Below are 18948 nucleotides of genomic sequence, written 5' to 3' on the forward strand. Positions count from 1 at the left end.
TCGCCGGGCTACACAGAATGAAGTATGATTGTTGGATGCTATGAGAAGGTAGTTAGAGAGAGGGGTGAGCGATATCACGTATTTCGTCAGAGTAGGGGGGGGGGGGATCAAACATGATATTGACACGACACTTGGATCTGGCAAAGTCTCATTGCTTTCATACTTCAAAAACGATACAATGGAAGAGTAAACGCGGGGCATAGTTGAACGGAACTGTGAATCCAAGGCTGGCTGGTATAAAGCAAACTACATAATATATGTAGCCGAACCTTCCTTCCCAGCACAACGACAACGACCACCACCACCACCACTGAGCTCAATACTCAAAGTCATCATCCGCAGCTGGTCCCTTGGTCTTACTCACGCTCTCCTGCCTCTGATACATTTCCGCAATCATCCGCGCCGTACTCGCCTCAGCCGGCTTCTTATCCTCCCTCTCCTTGATGAAGCGGGGAAACCTCAGACTGATGCCCTTGCCCCCGCCCGCAACCTCGTCGGCCGCGGCGCGGTAGCGGGGCGAGAGGGTGAGATCGGCCGTCTTGACCTCCCAGACATAGCGGGGCTCGAACCAGACGTCGGGCTGGTCCTTGTTGCCCGAGGAATGTGTGTAAAAGGGTTTGGGACGGTCAATGACAATGGCGGAGAGGGTCTTGTGCAGGGATTCGAGTATGGCTTCGGAGAAGCCGGTGCCGATGTTGCATACCGTTTCGTACTTTTCCGTGCTTGGGTTGTAGCAGGCAAGCAGGAAGGCGCCGTACCAGCTTGTGCGTTTGCCGCGGCCGTAGTAGGCGCCTAGGACGACGAGGTCGAGTGAGTCGCCTACGCCAGCGAGGTAGTCCTTCTTCACCTTGAGCCAGTTTTGCGAACGCTTCGAGGGCTCGTAGTAGGATTCCGGGCCGTCGAGCATCTTCACCATGAGGCCTTCGCAGCCGGACTTGACAGAGTCTTCAAGCAGGATCTGGATCTCGTCGAGTTCGTTGGTGTTGCCGAATTTGGCAAAGGCGAATTCGCCTTCGACTTCGGTGAAGGCTTCGCGGAGATGCTCCCGGCGCTCGCGGAATGATTTGGTGACCAGGGCCTCGCCATTCAGATAGAGTATGTCAAAGGCAAAGACGCAGACCTTGACCTTGACATCTTCGACCTTGACATCCTTCCTCTTCCGCGTCATTAGCTGCTGGAAGGGCAGGACTTTCTTCTCTTCCATATCCCACGCAACAGTCTCGCAGTCCAGAACAAAGCTTTTGGTTCCCTCCTTGACCCACGAAGGTAGTTTGGCCAGGATGTCTGGGTACTTTTTCGACAGGTCCTCCGAATTACGAGAGAAAATGTTGGAAACGCCACGATCACTCTTACCAGCAGAGGGCGCAGCGGTTGCAAGCTTCATGTTGGCATCGTGAGAGACAAAGTGTATCTGCGCACGCTCTCCGTCGTACTTGTATTCACAAGTGAAGTCTTTGCCTTCGAAACGATCCAATACTTCGGTGATGGATTTGGTTGGCTTGGCCAACATGGGCTTGAGGGGCACACCAGGTTGTAATCTGCAGTTTTCGCGCAAGTTCATGATGCCGTGCTCAAGCATAGCTGGGATGATGACTTCGTAACTTGGAAGCTCACTACAATAGGGTTAGCACAGGCGCAGTACGACTGCGAAACTTCATCTTACCTGTAGACTGTCTTCAATATGGCCTCAGCTTCTGCCAGATCAGATGTTGATGGCGTCTTGCCCTTTTGAGACATTTCGTGGAAGATCATGGCCTGGGCCACTGCGACAACTACTGTCCGCTCCGCAAGACCAAGTCGCAGCTTGCCCTCGAGTGTTCGTACAATAAATTTTGCTTCACTCGCGCCACCCTTGTCTTTCTCAATGTCAACCGCCTTTCCAGCAGTTTCAGCATCAGCAGCAGAGAGTAGCTTCTTGATGCCATCCACCTTCCGTCCTTGTGCTCCCTGGCCTTCGGTAGTGGCAATGGCCATCAAGCCCTTACGTACGCCCTCCACAGTCAAAGCCTTAGGTTTGAACATGGTTGGCTGTTTCGATCGGCTCATCGCTGCCACTAGACCAAGATCTCCAATCTCATTCTGGTCCGCCTTGATCTGTTGTAGACTTCGTCCAGTACTCCCAGACACCGCCTTCATGATCAGTGACTCGCCAATACCAAGTTCTATGCCAGCATAATCGGCAGCAAGCTTGTTCACCATGAGCATAACTGTGGGCAGCATGTCGGAAGGTGTCAGCCGTAACACCTGTCGCAAGAACAGCGAGCAGTGTGCCAGAATCTCCAGTCTTTTGGTCGTCATCTCGATCTTCGAAAACGTCGTACAAAGCGCTGCGTAGGGTACTGGCTCGCCAGGTTTCCAATCAGGGTATGGATCTTGTGTCTTGGCTGAAGACAGCGTTGACTGGACCTTCTTTCGAGCCTTCTCCTTGACTTCAGGCTCCTCCTCTGAACTCAGGACTTCGTCTTCTTCCTTGTTGGTCGAGTCTTCCTCTTCCTCCACTACTGGCTCAGGAGTCTTGCTTGTCTTCTTTCGCTTGTTGCTGGCAGCCTTTGCAGGAGTAACGACTTCTTCGTCCTCATCCTCGGGCTCCTCAGCCTTGACCTTGGCAGCAGCCTTCTTTGAATTTACTGGCGATTTCTCAGTCTTCTTAGGCGATGCTTTGGGACTCTTCGGCTTCTCCTTGACCTCGGTTGGCTTCCTCCGCTGACGCTTCGTCGGTGGCTCATCTTCCGAGTCTTGTTCTTCTTCCTCGTTGATTTGTCTCTTCTTGCCAGATTTCGATGGTGGACTGTCAACCTCCATCGCATCGTCTCCTAGACCATCCTTGACTTCCTTCTTAGCCTTCACTGTGACCTCAGCGTCCGATTCAGCATCGCCACTCTGCTCAGCCTTCACTTCTGCTGGCGAGGACTCGACTTCTTCTTCTTTTTCTTTTGTTGCAGTATTCTTCTTCGCGGTTTTTGGCTTCGTCGAAAATGACAGTTTCGATTGCTGCTTCACGGCTTGGCCATTCGGTTTTCCGAAGAAGTTACTGCGCAATCAGTCAGCACACCAAGCCTCCTATCTTCTTGTACAGGTCCAATGGTGTCGTCCCACCCCAATGTAGTCTGAGAAGACTTTACATACCCAAGAGTAGCCTGTTTGGGCGCCATGACTGCAGATCCAGAACAGTGATATGCGCTCTGAAAATTCAAGTAACGGCGAGAAGCGACTACAGCGGATGTAGGAAGAAGTCGAATTGACAGTACATGAGCGAAGAGCAAACGGGGCTTTATGAGATTATGACAAGAGGTATTGAAGCGGACGGGCATACTCTGACTGGGGGGTCGTTTTGGGAACACAGCGGTAGGCAACTTTCAGGCTGCCTCGAGCGCGACGCGCCTGCCTCGCGTTCGCGAAAGTGTGACCGGCCCGTGCTGATGTCATTAAGCCGACATGGATTAGCTTCCGGCGCAGCAAGCATCATCATCATTGTACACCATACTCGAAGGCAGACATCTCATCTCGAGAATCTTTGCGAAGAAACTACCATTTCCGATTGAAAGAGCGGAACTCACATTCGAACTGGCGGGCTTCTTTTGGAAACGCTCTTCCTCGCCGCCTCCCCTTCCAGCACCTCCGCCACCATCCACCATGTCGCAACCCTCTCCACAGCCTCAGCTCACGCCACAATTCTGCTTCAATGAGGTTGCGCTGAGAGGTACGACTCTCTTCTACAAATGCTATCAGCTCACTAACTAATACAAGCCGGATGAACAGACTTCCTTCGTATATCGCGCGGTGCCATTGACGACTCGATAACACAGAACCTCAATGCTCTCCTCACACCTGCACAGCGAGGATTCGATCCTTCGTCTACGTCGATGCGACAGTTGAATACGCCGGACCATGGCAGGTTAATACCGCCAGAGACATGTGGCCAGTTCAAGGAGAAAGTTCTGTTCCCAAGCTGGGCTGTACGGTCAGATGTACTAGATTATTGTGCGGGCGTTGCGACATCGCCGGATCCTGATGATCCAGGCAGTGTGCTGAGGCAGATTGAGGATGCGAAGGCGAGGGAGCGGAAAATCGACGAGAGATTAGATCCCTATTCGGGCCGCTACTTTCCTCAAGAGGCGAGGACGGAGAGTCTGGCTATGTTGATGCGGAATGAGAGGGCGGTGGAGAAGATTATTCGGATGAGGACGTGGAGTGTATTGGGGGAACGATGTGGGATTTACAACGAGACTGCAGAGGAAGCATTTGATAAATGGAGGGCGACGCAAAAGCGATGAGATGAATGCTGCTGATGGCTATGTGGCATGTGGCATGACATCGCATCACAGAGAGATTGAAGACGCCTCGGACAGTATCATGTATAGCATAGAGCGACGGTGTTTTGTATATGCAGATGTTCTTCTCCACTCCAAGAGCGAGTGAACCCCAATAACGCACACACGATCGTCTCCCATTTCACGCGTGTGCTCTATTAGAGCAAAAGACGGACACCACAACAACAGCAGGCAACAGGCATGGTTAACAGTGCATGCGAGACCGAGGCGACGATGATGATGCTGTAGGAGTAAGAAGAGTCCTCGCACCGCGGCGCGACACCTCTCGTCTGCCTCACGGAAAAAAACCACCACGACGATTTGTCACAAAACCTCACCAAAAGCGCCAGGCACAGTAGGAAGCCCGCTGCACCTCACACCTCGGTCCTGCAACCGCAATCGCATCTCTCAAAGCAACACCTTCTAAGACGAAGAAAATCATGTCCCAACCATCCCACAACTCCAATCCATCTTTTCACGGACAATTACAATTGGTAGGAAGACGGTTGGGTCGGTAAAGTTTACTCTACGGGGCCGGGAACGGAGGACTATCCACAGAGAAAAAGGTTGGGATAGCCCTCAGCATGCCGCTTGCGCGGAGCCACGATTTTTTACAAAGGTATGTAGATTACCTGCTGATGATGGCCGGGCGAGGGAGGGGGACGGGGGACGGCGGGTTTATATAGGTAGGTTGGCGGGGGGGCTAGGGCTGGCGGGGTGGTGCGTGCGTTGGGGATTAGGTAAGCGAGGCGGAGGTTGGTTGATTTTTTTTCCTCCCTTGGGGCGTGCGCGGTGGGGCGGCCCACAGGCTGGGATTGGGAGAAAAGTGGGGGACTTTGGTAGGAGTAGAGTAGGGCCATTGTGTGCCTAGAGATATGAGTCGCATTTGTGCATGTCTCCTTTTGTATCATTATGCACTTCGTCTGAGAGTATGACTCTTGACGTCGCATCAGAGAGACAAGGTAGACAGACTGGCACAGTTCACAACATCATCACGTTGAAGCAGACAGTCTTAGTGTGAACTTGGTACATGCAATTAAGCTAGACTAAGCTCACATCCGTTCATGAGGATTCCGTAAGATCGTTTCACCAGGACAGACTGTCTCTCAACTGCCTACCCCGACATAACCCAGCAGACGTGACCGCCCATTCTCTAGTACAGGCGCTTGGGAGGGCTCATGGTGGCCTTGATGGTCAATGAGCCGACGTTTTGCCATCCCTTCTTCAGCAGGGAGACGAGGTAGTTGATGGCCAACATGATGTTTCCAATCAACTCATCCTCAGTCATGCCAACGTTTCCAACAGCGACACCCATGCAGAGCACCTTCTTCAGCTGGAACTTGATGGTCGACTTGACCTCGTTCATCTTGTTGGCAAGGTCTTCGGCGTGTGACACGGGGGTGGGGAACTTTCCGGCCTTGGATAGACCAGGTCCGAGGAGACGAGGAATCTGCTTGATGAGGGCATCGGAGGCCACAAAAGCATCGTACTTGCGCGCGAGCTTCTTGATGAGCTTCTTGTTCTTGTTGAGCTTCTTCAAGTCGTCAGTGCTCATGGCGTCGACACCGTGGTGCTTGGCACGATCGATATCGTGCTGGTCACCGAGAACGCAGATGGCCATGCCTGTCGTCTGTCAGCCTTTGCGCTTTCCTTGCTTGTGCATCCGTATTGACTTACGAGGACGGGGGATGGTGGGCAGCTTGACGGTTCCAGAGAAACGCTTGTCACGCTGAGGGTCGTAGTTCTTGAGGCCGATCTGGAGCTCGACCGTCTCGAGGAAGTTCCTCTTCTTCGTCTCATTGGAGTACTCGAGGAGCTGTTGCACGTTCGTACGAACGCCTGCAACAGAGATTTTCGACATGTTGACTATGTGTCTCCCAGAGGATATTCGATTCCTTTGGTGGCTCTGGTGCGGTGGTGGTTGGAGAAAAGCGAGTCCAGTGGCGTGGCGGGCGAATTTGGTGTGGGCAAAAGATCGCGCTAACGAATCTCGTGCTAGGCCACTTTGGTGCGACTCTCCTCTTCCACGGCCAGTCCTGCCTCATCAGGTACAAGGCTGAGATCTTACTTGTAACATTGAAACACATGAGGACTCACTAGGTTTTGCTATGGCAGCTTTGGAATAGTAGACCGCAGGCTTTGAATTTTAGACTCTTCATTCCTGGTAACAGCTTCCGTCTTGCGTCTAATGCTCAGCTTTTCTTGCAACGTCACGGAAATACTTTCAAAACATGACCAGTTTCCACAAATGAAGACTCAATTCAGTAATCAGGTAAAGAATGCCCACATATGCAGTTTAGAAAAGGGCAATCAATGCTCCACAATCGCTTTTTCCCGTCCAAGTCCTCCAGTGGCTCCAAAGAGCCCTACGCCATGCAATGCCCAAAACTCCATGCCATGATCATCGCCCCGTGAGTAAATGAGATGCATATAGAAAGTGCCAACAGTCGATACAGACTGTCACTACGGGGTATCGCATCAAGAATCAGAAACGCCATGTTCAATCCGTTGTCTTGAATCAGACCAAATCGCAAGGGGCATCATCTCGGGAGACTGCCCACGGAAGTCGTCGCGCCAGAAGGAGAACACCGAAGCCCATAATATACAGAATGGCATGTGGCGAGTTCCAAAAAGGTCGATGAGACTCTAGCGAGGTTGTTGGTTTTGAAGAGGAAAGCCGTATAAGGTAGCAATCTCAATGCATGAGTTGCTGGTTGTTTGTGGGGTCGACGACATTGTCAGAAAGGTTAATGAGTAGCTGGGCAAGACAGCGCTTGGTGGCCGCATCGTCTCGTAGGACCGAAGAGAAGGTGGCATCGCGGAGAGGCTCTGGCAGACATTGACGAAGGGCCTCGCGGGCGCGAGCGTTGTCCGATAGGCTAGTGGAGTCAGCATGTATTCCTCTGTCAAAATCTAAATTGGACATACCGAAGAAAGCATCGCACAACATGCTTGAGAAGACGAACAGTCTGTTGTTCAACAAGTTGATTTACCATGTTACTGAGAACAGTACCAACGGCATAGAATCGTTCGTAGGTCTGACAGATGTAGGCAAGGCCGATATCATCGAGAAGTATCTTTTGTACGATGAAGATGGCAACGGTCTTACTGAGCTCAGATCCAGTCTCCATGATACGAAGGCACAGCGGAATAATCTCCGTTGTCAAGAGGAAGTTGATGACCTCGGAAGAATCATTCTTGACCAGAGCGCCAATAACACCAAGCGACGTGAGGCGGAGATACTCAAACGGCCGCGACTTTGAAGTCGTGTTGAGGAACGGATACAAGAAGAGAGGAATGTGTGCTTCGGCTACGTTAGTCATCATTCTCCACCACATGATGAGCTTGACTTACCACTCAGGAACAAGCCGCGGGTCTCAGTGTGCGAAGCGACACACTGTAGGAGCGCTAAAGCGTTACATACGCGATTCGAAGCGGCCGCGGTTAGTTGAGACGGGTTCAGTAACGGATAGACGGAGATGATTTCCTGGAGGAGGGAGGCCATGACACCTGCAAGCCGTTAGTAGACATCACATGTCGCATACGCTCTGCCTACCAAATGAATGCCACAAGATCAACGCCAGCTCAGGTACTTGCTCGCGCTTCTTGCTCAATTCCAAGAGAGCCGCCTCACGGGTGTTTGGCTTCATGAGTTGGGCGATCCATTCGAGGACGCGGCGATTCTCCTCTGTCATACCGATGTCTGCTGACTGCGCGTCGTTTGCCGGGCCCCGGGGGACGATGTTGTTTCCTGGAATGCTCGTGCCATTGTTGCCCGCGATGCGATTGTAGTGTTGTTGTTGAGCGGCTGCGGCAGCCGCGGCGGCAGCTTGAGCCTGGGCCTGGGCTTGCGCTTGCGCTTGAAGTTGACCGTGCTGGGCTACATGGTGGTGAGGCTGCTGGTGGTGGCCCTGTTGCTGCCACTCGCCCGGATATTGCTGCTGATGTGTGAAGATATGTTGCATTGGCCGCGATTTGTCCCTTGATCGTTGGGTATTTGGATGGGGATTCTGGAGGAATCGCGATTGAGCGACGGGTTTATGTATTGACAGGTTGTTGATTAGCAGTGCGCTAGCGGCTTCGATTGCGTGGTAGATAGTTGGCGTGTGGTGAGTGCGTTGGAGGAGAGGATGAGCGCGAGTCGCAGCGACACCCCACTGGTGAGCGCGCCTTGGCGTTGCGGGAGCTCGAGCTTCTACCCAACTAGCGGAGACCCACGCCGCCTCAGGCCCCAAGTGAATGCCAGGCAGCACCGGGGTAATAGCGAGTGTTTGCACAATAGTACGGTTGGTTTCTCTCACCTTTCTCACTGTCACAGGCGGTGAGGTGAGCCAATATATTACAAATCTATTAGTGAGGCCCATCCATGTACTAAATGTGAAGCGCTTTCAGCTATCTGCCACACTGCTCTCGATCTGGTAGCTCAGACAACCAGAGTAATATGCTCGAACCATGAAGAATTGGCTGTCGTAAGATATGGGGTAATATTATGATGAGATCTCCTCAAAAAAAAAAAGTGGAGGAGGGGCAGCAGCTCACCCAACGTTGACAATGAAAAAATGAAAAGCAAGTTGTCTTGTCGCTTGTCAGATACACGATGGTTGGTAGTATGGTCTGACCGACTCATTTACATCTAGACAATAGTAGGGAAGAATGAACAAATGAGATCCTTTCCTACTCAAAGCCAATGCTCTCTTGATTGTAACAGTTCCTCTCTCCCAGAAATTAATAGACAAGCCTCCCAATGTACTAGGCTTGTTTTACAGGTCTCACGACGATGAAGAAAATGCCTTTGAACGCCGTGCCCAGACAATCACAATCAGAGGTTGAGTTCTGACAGGATCGTCTGAGCCATGTTTTTGTACTGCCACGTTCCACCATCCACCTTCTTAAATTGGATACCATGCAATGTCAACAGAGGAACCTTGACAATTAGTATCTCGAATATGAGGCTCATGCTCGCGCCCATGTCGTGTTGCACGTGTGTGGAGGTTTCTCCTGCTGGGACAGGTCGACGCGGTGCTCGTTCCTCTCTCTCCTCGCTTGCGTCCGACTCGTCGGTATTAGTATAGCTGCGATCGGCGCCTGAAGGTCGGGATCGTGACTTTGGTGTGTGAGGAACTCGATTCTCATCCCTGAATGCATCTCGGTCTTTATCACCACCCATGAGGCCACCAAAGCTGATCCGTCGTCTATGATTTCCACCAGGTGGAGACGCAGGCGAGTCTAGCATGTTCTTCATGTCAATACTTGGCGAGTGTCGACATCTGAAACCTCCTTTGATCTCGCTCCATTCGACACCGAGTTGATCGAGCACTCGAATAAGGTCGTCTTGGATATATGACAGTGGTCTGGTGCTCGTCGTAGAGACACTGAACAAACCCTTGAGAAAGACGGGCTTTACAGCGTCCGGACTTCGGCTGGCTTCTACCTGGGCTTCCGCTAGTTCCGCGTCCGTCTCTTCTGGCACGCCTGCCTCTTTGGCTTGTTCTCTCCGTGCCCTGCGAGCCTGTATGCTTTCCCTTCTTGCATGGCCTAGTGATTTGGCACGAGACGTCTGCGCAGGCCGTTGACTAGCTGAGAAGTCTTCGGAGGCCGTGTCGTCAATCGGGCGAGCTCTATGTCCGCTGAGATCTGATCTATCTGAGCCACTGGTGGGTGGAGGGTTACCTGGATCTTCGGACGAACGTCCTCGACGACTTAAACGCCTTCGGAGGTCAGCTGAATTGACACTGGTCGACCGACCAAGGGCTTTGAACTTCCGAGTGGCTACGTTGCCAGTACTTGGCGGAGAGAGGAGATCTGGCTGGTTGGTCGCGCTACCTGATTGGAGATGCGATGTTGAGCCGTTATCTCGTTCTCGTGGTTTTCGAATGCTGAAACTCTTCCTTGGAACATTGCTTGGCGTATTGGCGACTTCAGATGGACCTGAAATGGCAACAGCCGGTGTGGGTGGCGGCGGTGCCTCTGGTCGGTCTCTGTCATGGCTGCGATACTTTCTAGTACTGAATCGTCTTAGTAGACCTACGGCTCCACCTTCTTTCTTCGCCTGTTCGATAGGAGGAGGTAGAATTGCTGGTGACACACCGCCCGGAGGGTTGTTCAAGTCGACTCGTTTCAATCCTTCTGTGACTTCATCTTCACCATGCGTCCTGGCTCTCGGTCGTGATCGGCCGCCAGTAGGTTTCTCGCCTGCCATTTCGTACGCAGCACTGTTGGTGTAGGCGGCTGGCGGTGCTGGAAGGTCAGGCATCTTCAGAGGTTTCTCACCTGGGCTTTGTGGCATAGCGACTGCACCAGGATTCGCCTCCTGTCTCTCGCGGTCTCTCTTTTCTTTGACAAGAAAGTAGACTGATAGAAGAGGACTGTATGCGTTTACAGGGTCTAATCCCCGCTGGATATCTTCCGAAGAAGAGGCGGTCAGTTGCTCCCGACTAGAGATTGAGTTGCGTCGTTTGTAGAAATCGAACATGCCTCTCTTCTTTTCAGCTTCAGGTGTTTGAGCATTTGTCCTGCGAGCTGCCATGCGGACAGCGCGTTGATACTCATCAGACTGAATCACATTGGTCAATTGGCTGGTGATGTACTCGGCCGTTCCAAAGTCGAAGCCGGTCATTCTGTCGATAATCTCCTTTTCCAGCGGCAGTTGGAGGGGTTCACGATGTGGCAGATAGTTTTCGGGAGGACTGTTGAAGCCCTTGGTCAGCCAAGGGTGGCTCATGATCTCAGTAAGCGTCAACCGTTGAGTGGGATCCGTCTGAAGCATTCTATGTATCAGATTTCGGCATTCTATAGAGTTGTCAGCATGCGTCTGAGCGACAGAGGCGGGGCATAACTTACCCGCAGACAACCAGGGAGGGTATTCCACATGTCCCTTTTTTATCTTGGCATGAAGCTGTGGCATGCTCTGATCATCGAATGGTACCTTACCGCACACCAACACGTAGAGAACGATGCCAAAACTCCAGACGTCTACCTCCGGGCCCGTGTATTGTTTGGCCTGTAGGAGCTCAGGGGCGGCAAAGTACAGACTTCCACAGAACGTCTTTAATTGGTTTCGGGGTGAAAACAAATTGCTCAAGCCAAAATCAATGATTTTTATGTCGCCAGTCTTGCTGATCAAGATGTTCTCGATCTTCAGATCCCGATGCACGATGCTGTTGCGGTGGCAGTAGTCGAGAGCGCTCGCAATCTGGCGTGCGAATTTGCGAGCCTGCTTTTCCTTGAGGCGGCCATGCGAAATGATGTAGTCAAGCATCTGCCCTCCATTGACAAACTCGAAAAGCATGTACCAATGGTAGTTGGTGCGAACTACATCTCGCATGCCACAGATATATGGATGGTCCAGAAGACTGACAATGGCAGCCTCTCTGGCCGTGCGAACCTCTTTGGAATGGTCGGCTCGCTCGCGGTCAGCAGCGCTCTGATGCTGATCCTGGGATAGACGGGGCACGATCTTGACAGCAACCTATGACTGTCAGTAGAGGCCATGCAGAGGAGTGGTGGCGATGGAGATGGAGATGGCAGTAGTAGTAGTAGAAGCAGCAGTAGCAGCAGCGACAACAACAGGGCCTATGAGCGCAGATGTAACTGCCCCCCTCCATGGTCCAATCCAAAAACGACCGCCCGTATACATACCTGCTCTCCCGTCTCCTGGTGTTTGGCCAGCTTCACCTTCCCCATGCTGCCTGCGCCAATCGTCTTGCCGAGTGCCCATGTTCCCGTGCTCGGTGCGGTGATGGTAGTCCTCCGCTTGGTGTTGGCGGGCAATTGTCCCCTGCCATCGGCAGCTACTCCGTTGGAGGGCATTGCGGAGGTGGTGGATGCGTCAGACGCATACCGCGTGTGCCCTCTTCTGCCTGCGTCGTTGCGGGAGGGGTCTTCGCTGCGGCGGGCGTGCTGGTCCTGGGCGACGTTGCTCTGCTCGTAGTCTCGGCGGGCGACGTTGTTCAGGCCGGTTTGTGGATGGCGGCTCTGCGCATGGGGGCTGGGGCGGGTGGTGGTGCTCTGCGACCGGTGTGGGCGGTCGACTGACCTCCGCGAAGTGGATGAGGAGCGCACGACGGCGGGCGATGTTGGGGCAGCCGTCGCCATGGCTGTGCAGAGCGGCTACGGGGACGCGACGACGCAAGGAGCAGACGCGGGCCCAGCGAGGACAACTTGACGCACCGAGCGGCGTCGATGCAACCGAATCAAGGCGGGTGCTGGCGGTGCAGGTGGAGCGAACAGCGTCTCCTCTTGTGACGACTGGACGTTGGAAGCGCAATCTTAGGGGGGGGAGAGGGGATGCTCGACGGCTATCGTGTAGCTAGGGGCGGCGCCGCTGCACTGCTGGGGCGGGAAGGGGGGTTGCGATGGTCAAGATGTCGCCAAACTTGGCACGACGCAGCGTGTTGGGCCGTCAGCAACTCAGCAGTTGGCTCATATGCAGGTCCGCTGGGGGGCAGAGACGCAAGCAATGCGGTACAACAAGCAGATGGATGGGCAGGCAACGTCAGCGGCCGCATCAGTTACACACCGGCAGTGCCCTCTTGAGCTTTACCTGTGGTGGTGTCTTGGGGCCTGGCGGGCTGAGCAACACACGATAGCTAGCTAACTGAACTTGGGTACTTCCACGTCCACCAACGCCAAAGCTAGCCTGTCACCCCGTCCACCAATGTCGACAAAGGACAGGGCCCTTTTTTGCATTGGGCCGCATACGGCGGGGGTGAAGTTACGTCGTCCGCAATCATCAAGAAAGGATGCAGCAGAACAGCCTCTTTAACCAGGTCTGGTAGGCACACAATTGCAAGTACGAGCGCTGCGAGTTGGAAGCAGCTGTTGTCACAGGCCTTTCAGACGACAAATCCTGGCTGTGGAGCCTTAGGCCTAAAGCACAGAAACCAGGTTGTAGGAGTACTATGTTCTCCCATGTAGGTAGTTTGGTACTGGGTAGAGTACAGGTACACTCTACTCTAGCAAGCAGGACCAAAAATGACTCAACCGTGTCAGGGTCTGCCAACAAAACCCTAGCTGTGATGCCAGTCATCGACAACATGTGTAGGGATTGCCATGGCGTTGAACTATATGTACCTACATTCATCGGTCCCGCTCGACAAGTACACAGCTACATGCTAGAAGGAGTAGCCAGTCGCAACGTCAGGCCCAGCACGGCCTAATTTCATGTCTGCAAAAAAGGGAAAATTCCCTCGCCTCCTCACCCCTTTTGTTGAGTAACACGAACTGCGTTGTGCAATGGAGCAGCAGCTGTGAATTCAACCGAATCTTGCAAGTTGTAGCGCTTGACCGCCTTCTTCTTCATTTTTGTCTTCGTCTTCTTCGTCCACTCACTGCAACCGCATGCATCCATGCTACGCCGTGACAGTATCTGGGCTGACTAAGCTCAATCGGCCTACTCGTGACAAGTCATTCGTCAAGGCTTGCCCAGATGTGGCTAGACCGCTAGTGACTTCTTACTACTCGCCATCGGTCCCAGTCTATCTTCAAGCTCTCCAATCACCACGCAAACATCCCAACGTTCTTCTACACAGTACATACATACATACATACATACACTCTCTACATCGCCTTTCTACACAGCCATGGCCTACAAGCGGCCTCGTGGCACTTCCCCCTCCGACTCCCAGAAGCGCTTTCGCAGCGGTGGACATGCCAGTTATATCGCACTGGGCACCGAGCTGCCACCGGAAGACGGGGACGATGGCGCCTTCGTACCTGTGTGGAAGCAGACGGTGACAGATGAGCGTGGGCGAAGACGACTCCACGGCGCGTTCACGGGAGGCTTTAGTGCAGGGTAAGCTTCTGAGTCAATCTTACGATGAGCGCAAGACTTCTTGACTATGCTAAGATACTTTAATACAGTTGGATCTAAGGAAGGATGGACCCCCAAGACCTTTGTCTCCTCACGCGCAGATCGCAACAAGAACAAGCCTACGGGTCCCATACAGCGTGCCGAGGACTTCATGGACGAGGAAGATCTGGCTGCAGCTGCAGAATCGCGCCAATTGGAAACTGCTTCCAACTTCGCTGGAGTCGGGAGCACTCACCGCGAGATCGATGACGGGCTCTTTGGCCTCTTTGTGACTCAAGAAGAAACCATGGGCGTGAAGATTGCGCAGAAGATGGGCTGGCGGCGCGACCAAGGCATTGGTCGCAAGATTCGTCGCAATGCTCGCTCAGAAGACGACACTGCCACCACTATGGAACCTGCTCATATGTTTGCCCCAAAGGATGCAAGAATGATGACGGTTCCACGCGAAGATGTGCGCCGGAAGGGACTGGGTTATCTTTCCGAGGCTCGTTTGAACACGGTAGTAGAAAAAGAAACCGGCCATGCTCCCAAAATGGATCTGCACTATCTTGGAGTACCCAAGGCGTCACCCTCGATGGGAAAAATGGCAAGTAAGAAGTCGTCGTTTGGCGTCGGTGTCCTTAACGACACCGGCTCTGATGACGAGGACCCTTACGAGCTGGGACCCAAGATTACCTTGAACAAGACCATTGGCAAAGATAAAAAGGCCAAGAAGCCTAGCAAGTTTGCCAAAGCAGGAGCAGGCGACAAGGTGGTCTTCGTTCCCAAGAAGGAACCTGCTTCAAGAGCCCTAGTCTCGCTTGCTAAGCCATTGTCCGGTCAAACAAACGCATTAGAGGGTTTCCATGTTGCAACTTCTCTAACCGATGTCTCTAGCATACGAAAGTATCCTCCACCGAAGATACCAGCAGGATGGACATCGTTAAAGAGTGGCAAGACTAGTTCTGAAGTACACGCGTATCAATCTGTTGCCGATGCTGCAAAAGCCTCAACACTTGATGTAAAGGGTCGTTCTGCTCTCCTCGGGGAAACTCCTCTTCCAGGAAAGTCTATCTTCGACTTCATACCCAAGGAGGCTCGGGATCGGCTTGCAGCACTATCCGGCAAAGCTGACCTCCCGCAAGGCCTTGGGCAAGCAGCACCGGAAGGACACTTGCCGGCGAATAAAGCGCCGCCCAAGGATCTTTGGAGTCTTGTACCCGCACTCGACAAGTCTATTGCAGCTGGCGCTCTTGCTAAAGGTGCAACTGGTTGGATGCCATACGCAGAAGATGTGGAAAAACGTGCAAGATATGTTGGTTTTCTGGAGTTGCGCGCTGGATTGAAGGATGACTTGCCAGAAAGAGCAGAAGGGGTCTCTGTGTCTGATTGGGTGAAGGAGCTTCAGGAATTTGCACATGCCGCTCAAGTGTTCAAACCAACGACTGGCATCATGGCATCACGGTTCACATCGTCGACATCTACCCTTCAGCCTGGTCATAGTGCAGATGCACCAACCGAGGACCTTTTGCGCAAACCGACAACGAAGCCCGAAGACCCTGCAGAACAGGCGGCCAAGCTGGGCATGTATGGACCCATGACTCGCAGCAGCTTTGCGTTCCACCCCTCTCGGTTGTTGTGCAAGCGCTTTGATGTCAAGCCACCCCCAGATATGCCTCTCGACTTTGACGCCGGAGACGGCAAGACGAAATCGCAAACCGAGGAGGCAGTGTCCAAGGACGCCATGGGCAAGATGATGCATGAGATGCTCACAAAGGGGCCAGCGATGCAGCGTCCAGCTTGGATGGGACAGGCATCGGCACAGGCTACAGATGCAGCTGTCCCGCAGACGGTAGCGCATGCGACTGTGGATGTAGAGCAGAACGAGGCACTGGAAAAAGAGCGAGCGCCAGAGGATGTGTTCAAGGCCATATTTGGAGATGATGATGATGATGATGATGATTGAGCCATTGTGGAAGAAAGTTGTTGGTGCTGTTGCCAGCGACAGATGTGCCATGTAATACCAAAAGTTCTGGGGAGGTGTAGCATGTGTAGAAGTAGTGATGTTTGTTCAAGGCCGATCACTCTATGTGGGTGGGCACTGGAGGACGTTAGTGACATTACCGTCCTTATCCTACTCCAAGCCCGAAGTTGCAAGATATCTAGCCCCACATGTCGTACGACAGTCAAAACAGTTGCATAGAGCACTCTCGCCACAGGATGACGATTTTGTCGCGGGTAAAGTCGATCCAAGGTGTCGTCGCTCCCAAGAGTGCAAACGAGCTGTGGACAGGTTCAATGTTGGGACAGACGACGATGCAGCACGTGCTCCTTTGCAGCCTCAGGTGTCGCTCCCCAACCGCGTAAGTAGACCGCGTAAGACGGCCCATCAGTTCTCCAAGGAAGCACTTTGTCGTGCAAAGTACTCGTACTCTAGCAGGGCCGACATATTTTGCCCGAGCGCGAGAGCGCCTGGAGCATCCGGGGCAGCCCACGCTTCTGCCACTCTCAATCTCATTCGAGCTGCGCCGGGTGGGGAAGGCTGATGAGGTTTGCCCAGTCGGCCAGCCAATCAGACGGCCTCTCCGCAACTCGTGCTCAACCACCCATTCTGGCGATGGCAAAGAGAGCCCACGCGACACATGCCAGCTGCCAGCTGCCACAATGTCGTCTCAACTAGGTCGCCGCTGTCTCGACTACACCCCTCCATCCCACCTTCTGAGCCTTGCCCTGTGTCGAACCACGGCTGAGACCATTGCGTTTGTGTATGGCTGACGGATTGCCTTTCTATGCCCAGCACCGGTATGCCTCGTCCCAGCTTGCCTCCCACACCTCAACCGTCGACCGACCTCACGGCCAAGAGCAGCGCAAATGTCCTTCCATTAGAGCCTTCTTTTGCCCTTCCACCTGCTGCCCTGGGCGGCAGGGCGAGTGTAGCCAGCTCCTCTGCGCCCTCGGATAATGCCTCTGATTCATCCTACCGACCACCCTCCCCGTCGTCGCCCATTGCGAACTCGAAATCTAGCAGTTCGCGCAAACGCCCAAGTGCAAGTTCGGAACAGGCCATCATCACCAAGGAGGACTACTCTCTGCCCCCTCCACCCACTCGCTCGCGCAAGATCATTCAGATGAAGCCAAAAGAGGCCCAGCCAGTGTCCAAGTCGCAAGCTCAGAGTCAAGGTGCAAAGTCCACAACGGGATCCACCAATGCCAGTAAGAAGAAGCAAGGCGGCAATTCCACTGCTGCAGGGCGTAAGATTGCGAGGAAGACTGCGCACAGCTTGATTGAGCGGAGGAGAAGGTCCAAGATGAACGAGGAGTTTGGGGTGCTCAAGGACATGATACCCGCATGCCGAGGTCAAGAGATGCACAAGCTTGCCATCCTACAGGTAAGTCTTCTTCTTTGAACCCTAACTTGTGTATACTAACGAGTCCAGGCATCGATAGAATACATGAGATATCTTGAAAAGTGTCTCTCCGACCTCAAGACGGCCCATATGTCCCGTCGCGACTCCCCCGCCTCAACCGCATCCGAACTCCCCCCTCCACCCATCCGGCCTGCGCCCGAAGAAGACGACGAGGCAGAAGACGACCATGATGAAGACATGGAAGACGCCCTATCACCCACCCAAACCGAGCCCACTCACCCAACTCGCCACTACTCCATCGCCACCGCATCACCAGCCATCTACCCCTCCGACCAAAGCGCCTACTCCCACTCCACCACCACTTCCCCCGCCATCCAGCCCCACGACCGCATAGCCCACTACTCAACCCACCCCTCCCCTGCCCTCCTCCCCTCAGACCCACACCACTACACCCTCACCTCCTCCATCCGCTCCACAGCAACATCCCCCGCACACACCCCATCCACCACACACTTCACCAACCCCTTCCACACCATCGCGTCCCCCAGTACCGGCCCCGTCGCAGCCCAACCCCCTTCCTCCTCCCACGCCTCCCGCCCCTTCCAACTCTCCTCCCCGGCCTTGCTCCCGCAGCCGGACCGCGAGGACCAGGAGGCCACGGCCGCGCTGTTGATGCTGAATACAGATCGCAGGAGCTGGAGTGGCGCGCGCGGGATGAGTGTGAGGGATTTACTTAGTGGGTAGGCTGGGGGGTTTATGGCCGTGCGTGGATCGCGAGTTTCTGGACATGCGTGGTTTGGGGGGTTTGGGGACGGTGTTGTGGGCTGGGTAAAAGTTATGCGGGTGCATGCAAACGATACCATTATGGCTGGTGGTGTCTTTTTGGGGAGGCTTTAGTTGTTGAGTTTTTCTTTTAGGAGGGGGGGGATGGGAGGTTCGCTGTATTCCATCGTCTCGCAATGCCTATTTTATTTGACTGGTCAATTCCTTAATCAAATCGCTGATTGATATTCTCACTCTTCATCCTCTCGGCGCAAAAAAAGTGAAAAAACGCCTTCGCAGCTTTTGCGCTTGCTTTGGTAGAGACGTGTCGTGATTTGGATTGTGCATGGGAATTTCGATGTGGATGGAGGATGGAAGTGGGATTGGGACTGAGACTAGGAGTGGCTAAGACTGGAATGAATACCATTTTGGAGCCGTGCTTGTGATTATGAACTAGTTGTATTCATCGACGTTTCCCAAAGGTACATTGGGCTTCAAGGAGGATGGCATCGCGAAGTAGAATGTGAACAAGTCGGATAGGTTCAACCCCCCCCCCCCGAAGAACCAAAACCCAGCAGCGAAAAATCCAAAAGAACAAAGGTCCTCAACATCCAACACTGAGGTGAACAGAAAACAAGACGTCTCGATTCGTTATGCAACGAGCTCGTCGCTTTATCCATGGCATATATCCTCGCGCTCATTAGATTATATACACACA

At 53.4% G+C, this 18948-nt stretch overlaps 8 protein-coding genes across 8 annotated transcripts; 4 read left to right on the forward strand and 4 right to left on the reverse strand.

Annotated features, from left to right (window-relative positions):
* Positions 1 to 92: 92 nt before the first annotated feature.
* Positions 93 to 3344, reverse strand: IAQ61_006130 (uncharacterized protein). The gene is made up of 3 exons (XM_003835795.2): positions 3127 to 3344; positions 1664 to 3031; positions 93 to 1613 (listed from the first exon to the last, which is right to left on the reverse strand). Exons 1-3 carry the CDS (start codon positions 3309 to 3311, stop codon positions 317 to 319), a joined length of 2850 nt encoding a protein of 949 aa, XP_003835843.2. The 5' UTR covers positions 3312 to 3344; the 3' UTR covers positions 93 to 316.
* Positions 3345 to 3633: 289 nt separating this feature from the next.
* Positions 3634 to 4274, forward strand: IAQ61_006131 (uncharacterized protein; the record flags this gene model as incomplete). Its single annotated transcript, XM_003835794.1, has 2 exons — positions 3634 to 3700; positions 3760 to 4274. The coding sequence occupies 2 exons, from the start codon at positions 3634 to 3636 to the stop codon at positions 4272 to 4274; spliced, it is 582 nt and encodes a 193-aa protein (XP_003835842.1).
* A 1189-nt stretch (positions 4275 to 5463) lies between these two features.
* On the reverse strand, positions 5464 to 6345 carry CRP74 (60S ribosomal protein uL1; the record flags this gene model as incomplete). The annotated part of the gene is made up of 2 exons (XM_003835792.2): positions 5464 to 5933; positions 5988 to 6345. Coding segments are annotated over 2 exons (828 nt in total), but the record flags the coding sequence as incomplete, so codon positions are not given.
* A 98-nt stretch (positions 6346 to 6443) lies between these two features.
* On the reverse strand, positions 6444 to 8656 carry IAQ61_006133 (uncharacterized protein; the record flags this gene model as incomplete). The annotated part of the gene is made up of 4 exons (XM_003835791.2): positions 6444 to 7189; positions 7239 to 7614; positions 7665 to 7820; positions 7867 to 8656. Coding segments are annotated over 4 exons (1506 nt in total), but the record flags the coding sequence as incomplete, so codon positions are not given.
* Positions 8657 to 9129: 473 nt separating this feature from the next.
* IAQ61_006134 (uncharacterized protein) lies at positions 9130 to 12862 on the reverse strand (the record flags this gene model as incomplete). Its single annotated transcript, XM_003835790.2, has 3 exons — positions 11949 to 12862; positions 11151 to 11778; positions 9130 to 11099 (listed from the first exon to the last, which is right to left on the reverse strand). Exons 1-3 carry the CDS (start codon positions 12402 to 12404, stop codon positions 9130 to 9132), a joined length of 3054 nt encoding a protein of 1017 aa, XP_003835838.1. The 5' UTR covers positions 12405 to 12862.
* A 211-nt stretch (positions 12863 to 13073) lies between these two features.
* IAQ61_006135 (uncharacterized protein) lies at positions 13074 to 16066 on the forward strand (the record flags this gene model as incomplete). The annotated part of the gene is made up of 3 exons (XM_003835789.2): positions 13074 to 13222; positions 13302 to 14103; positions 14158 to 16066. The coding sequence occupies exons 2-3, from the start codon at positions 13892 to 13894 to the stop codon at positions 16064 to 16066; spliced, it is 2121 nt and encodes a 706-aa protein (XP_003835837.1). The 5' UTR covers positions 13074 to 13222; positions 13302 to 13891.
* Positions 16067 to 16163: 97 nt separating this feature from the next.
* On the forward strand, positions 16164 to 16646 carry IAQ61_006136 (uncharacterized protein; the record flags this gene model as incomplete). The annotated part of the gene is made up of 1 exon (XM_066097067.1): positions 16164 to 16646. One exon carries the CDS (start codon positions 16164 to 16166, stop codon positions 16644 to 16646), a length of 483 nt encoding a protein of 160 aa, XP_065953059.1.
* Positions 16647 to 16889: 243 nt separating this feature from the next.
* Positions 16890 to 18778, forward strand: IAQ61_006137 (uncharacterized protein; the record flags this gene model as incomplete). The annotated part of the gene is made up of 2 exons (XM_003835788.2): positions 16890 to 17489; positions 17538 to 18778. 2 exons carry the CDS (start codon positions 16890 to 16892, stop codon positions 18210 to 18212), a joined length of 1275 nt encoding a protein of 424 aa, XP_003835836.2. The 3' UTR covers positions 18213 to 18778.
* Positions 18779 to 18948: the final 170 nt, after the last annotated feature.

The sequence above is a fragment of the Plenodomus lingam genome (assembly GCF_022343315.1).
Source record: "Plenodomus lingam strain CAN1 chromosome Unknown contig_23, whole genome shotgun sequence".
NCBI classification, from domain to species: domain Eukaryota; kingdom Fungi; phylum Ascomycota; class Dothideomycetes; order Pleosporales; family Leptosphaeriaceae; genus Plenodomus; species Plenodomus lingam.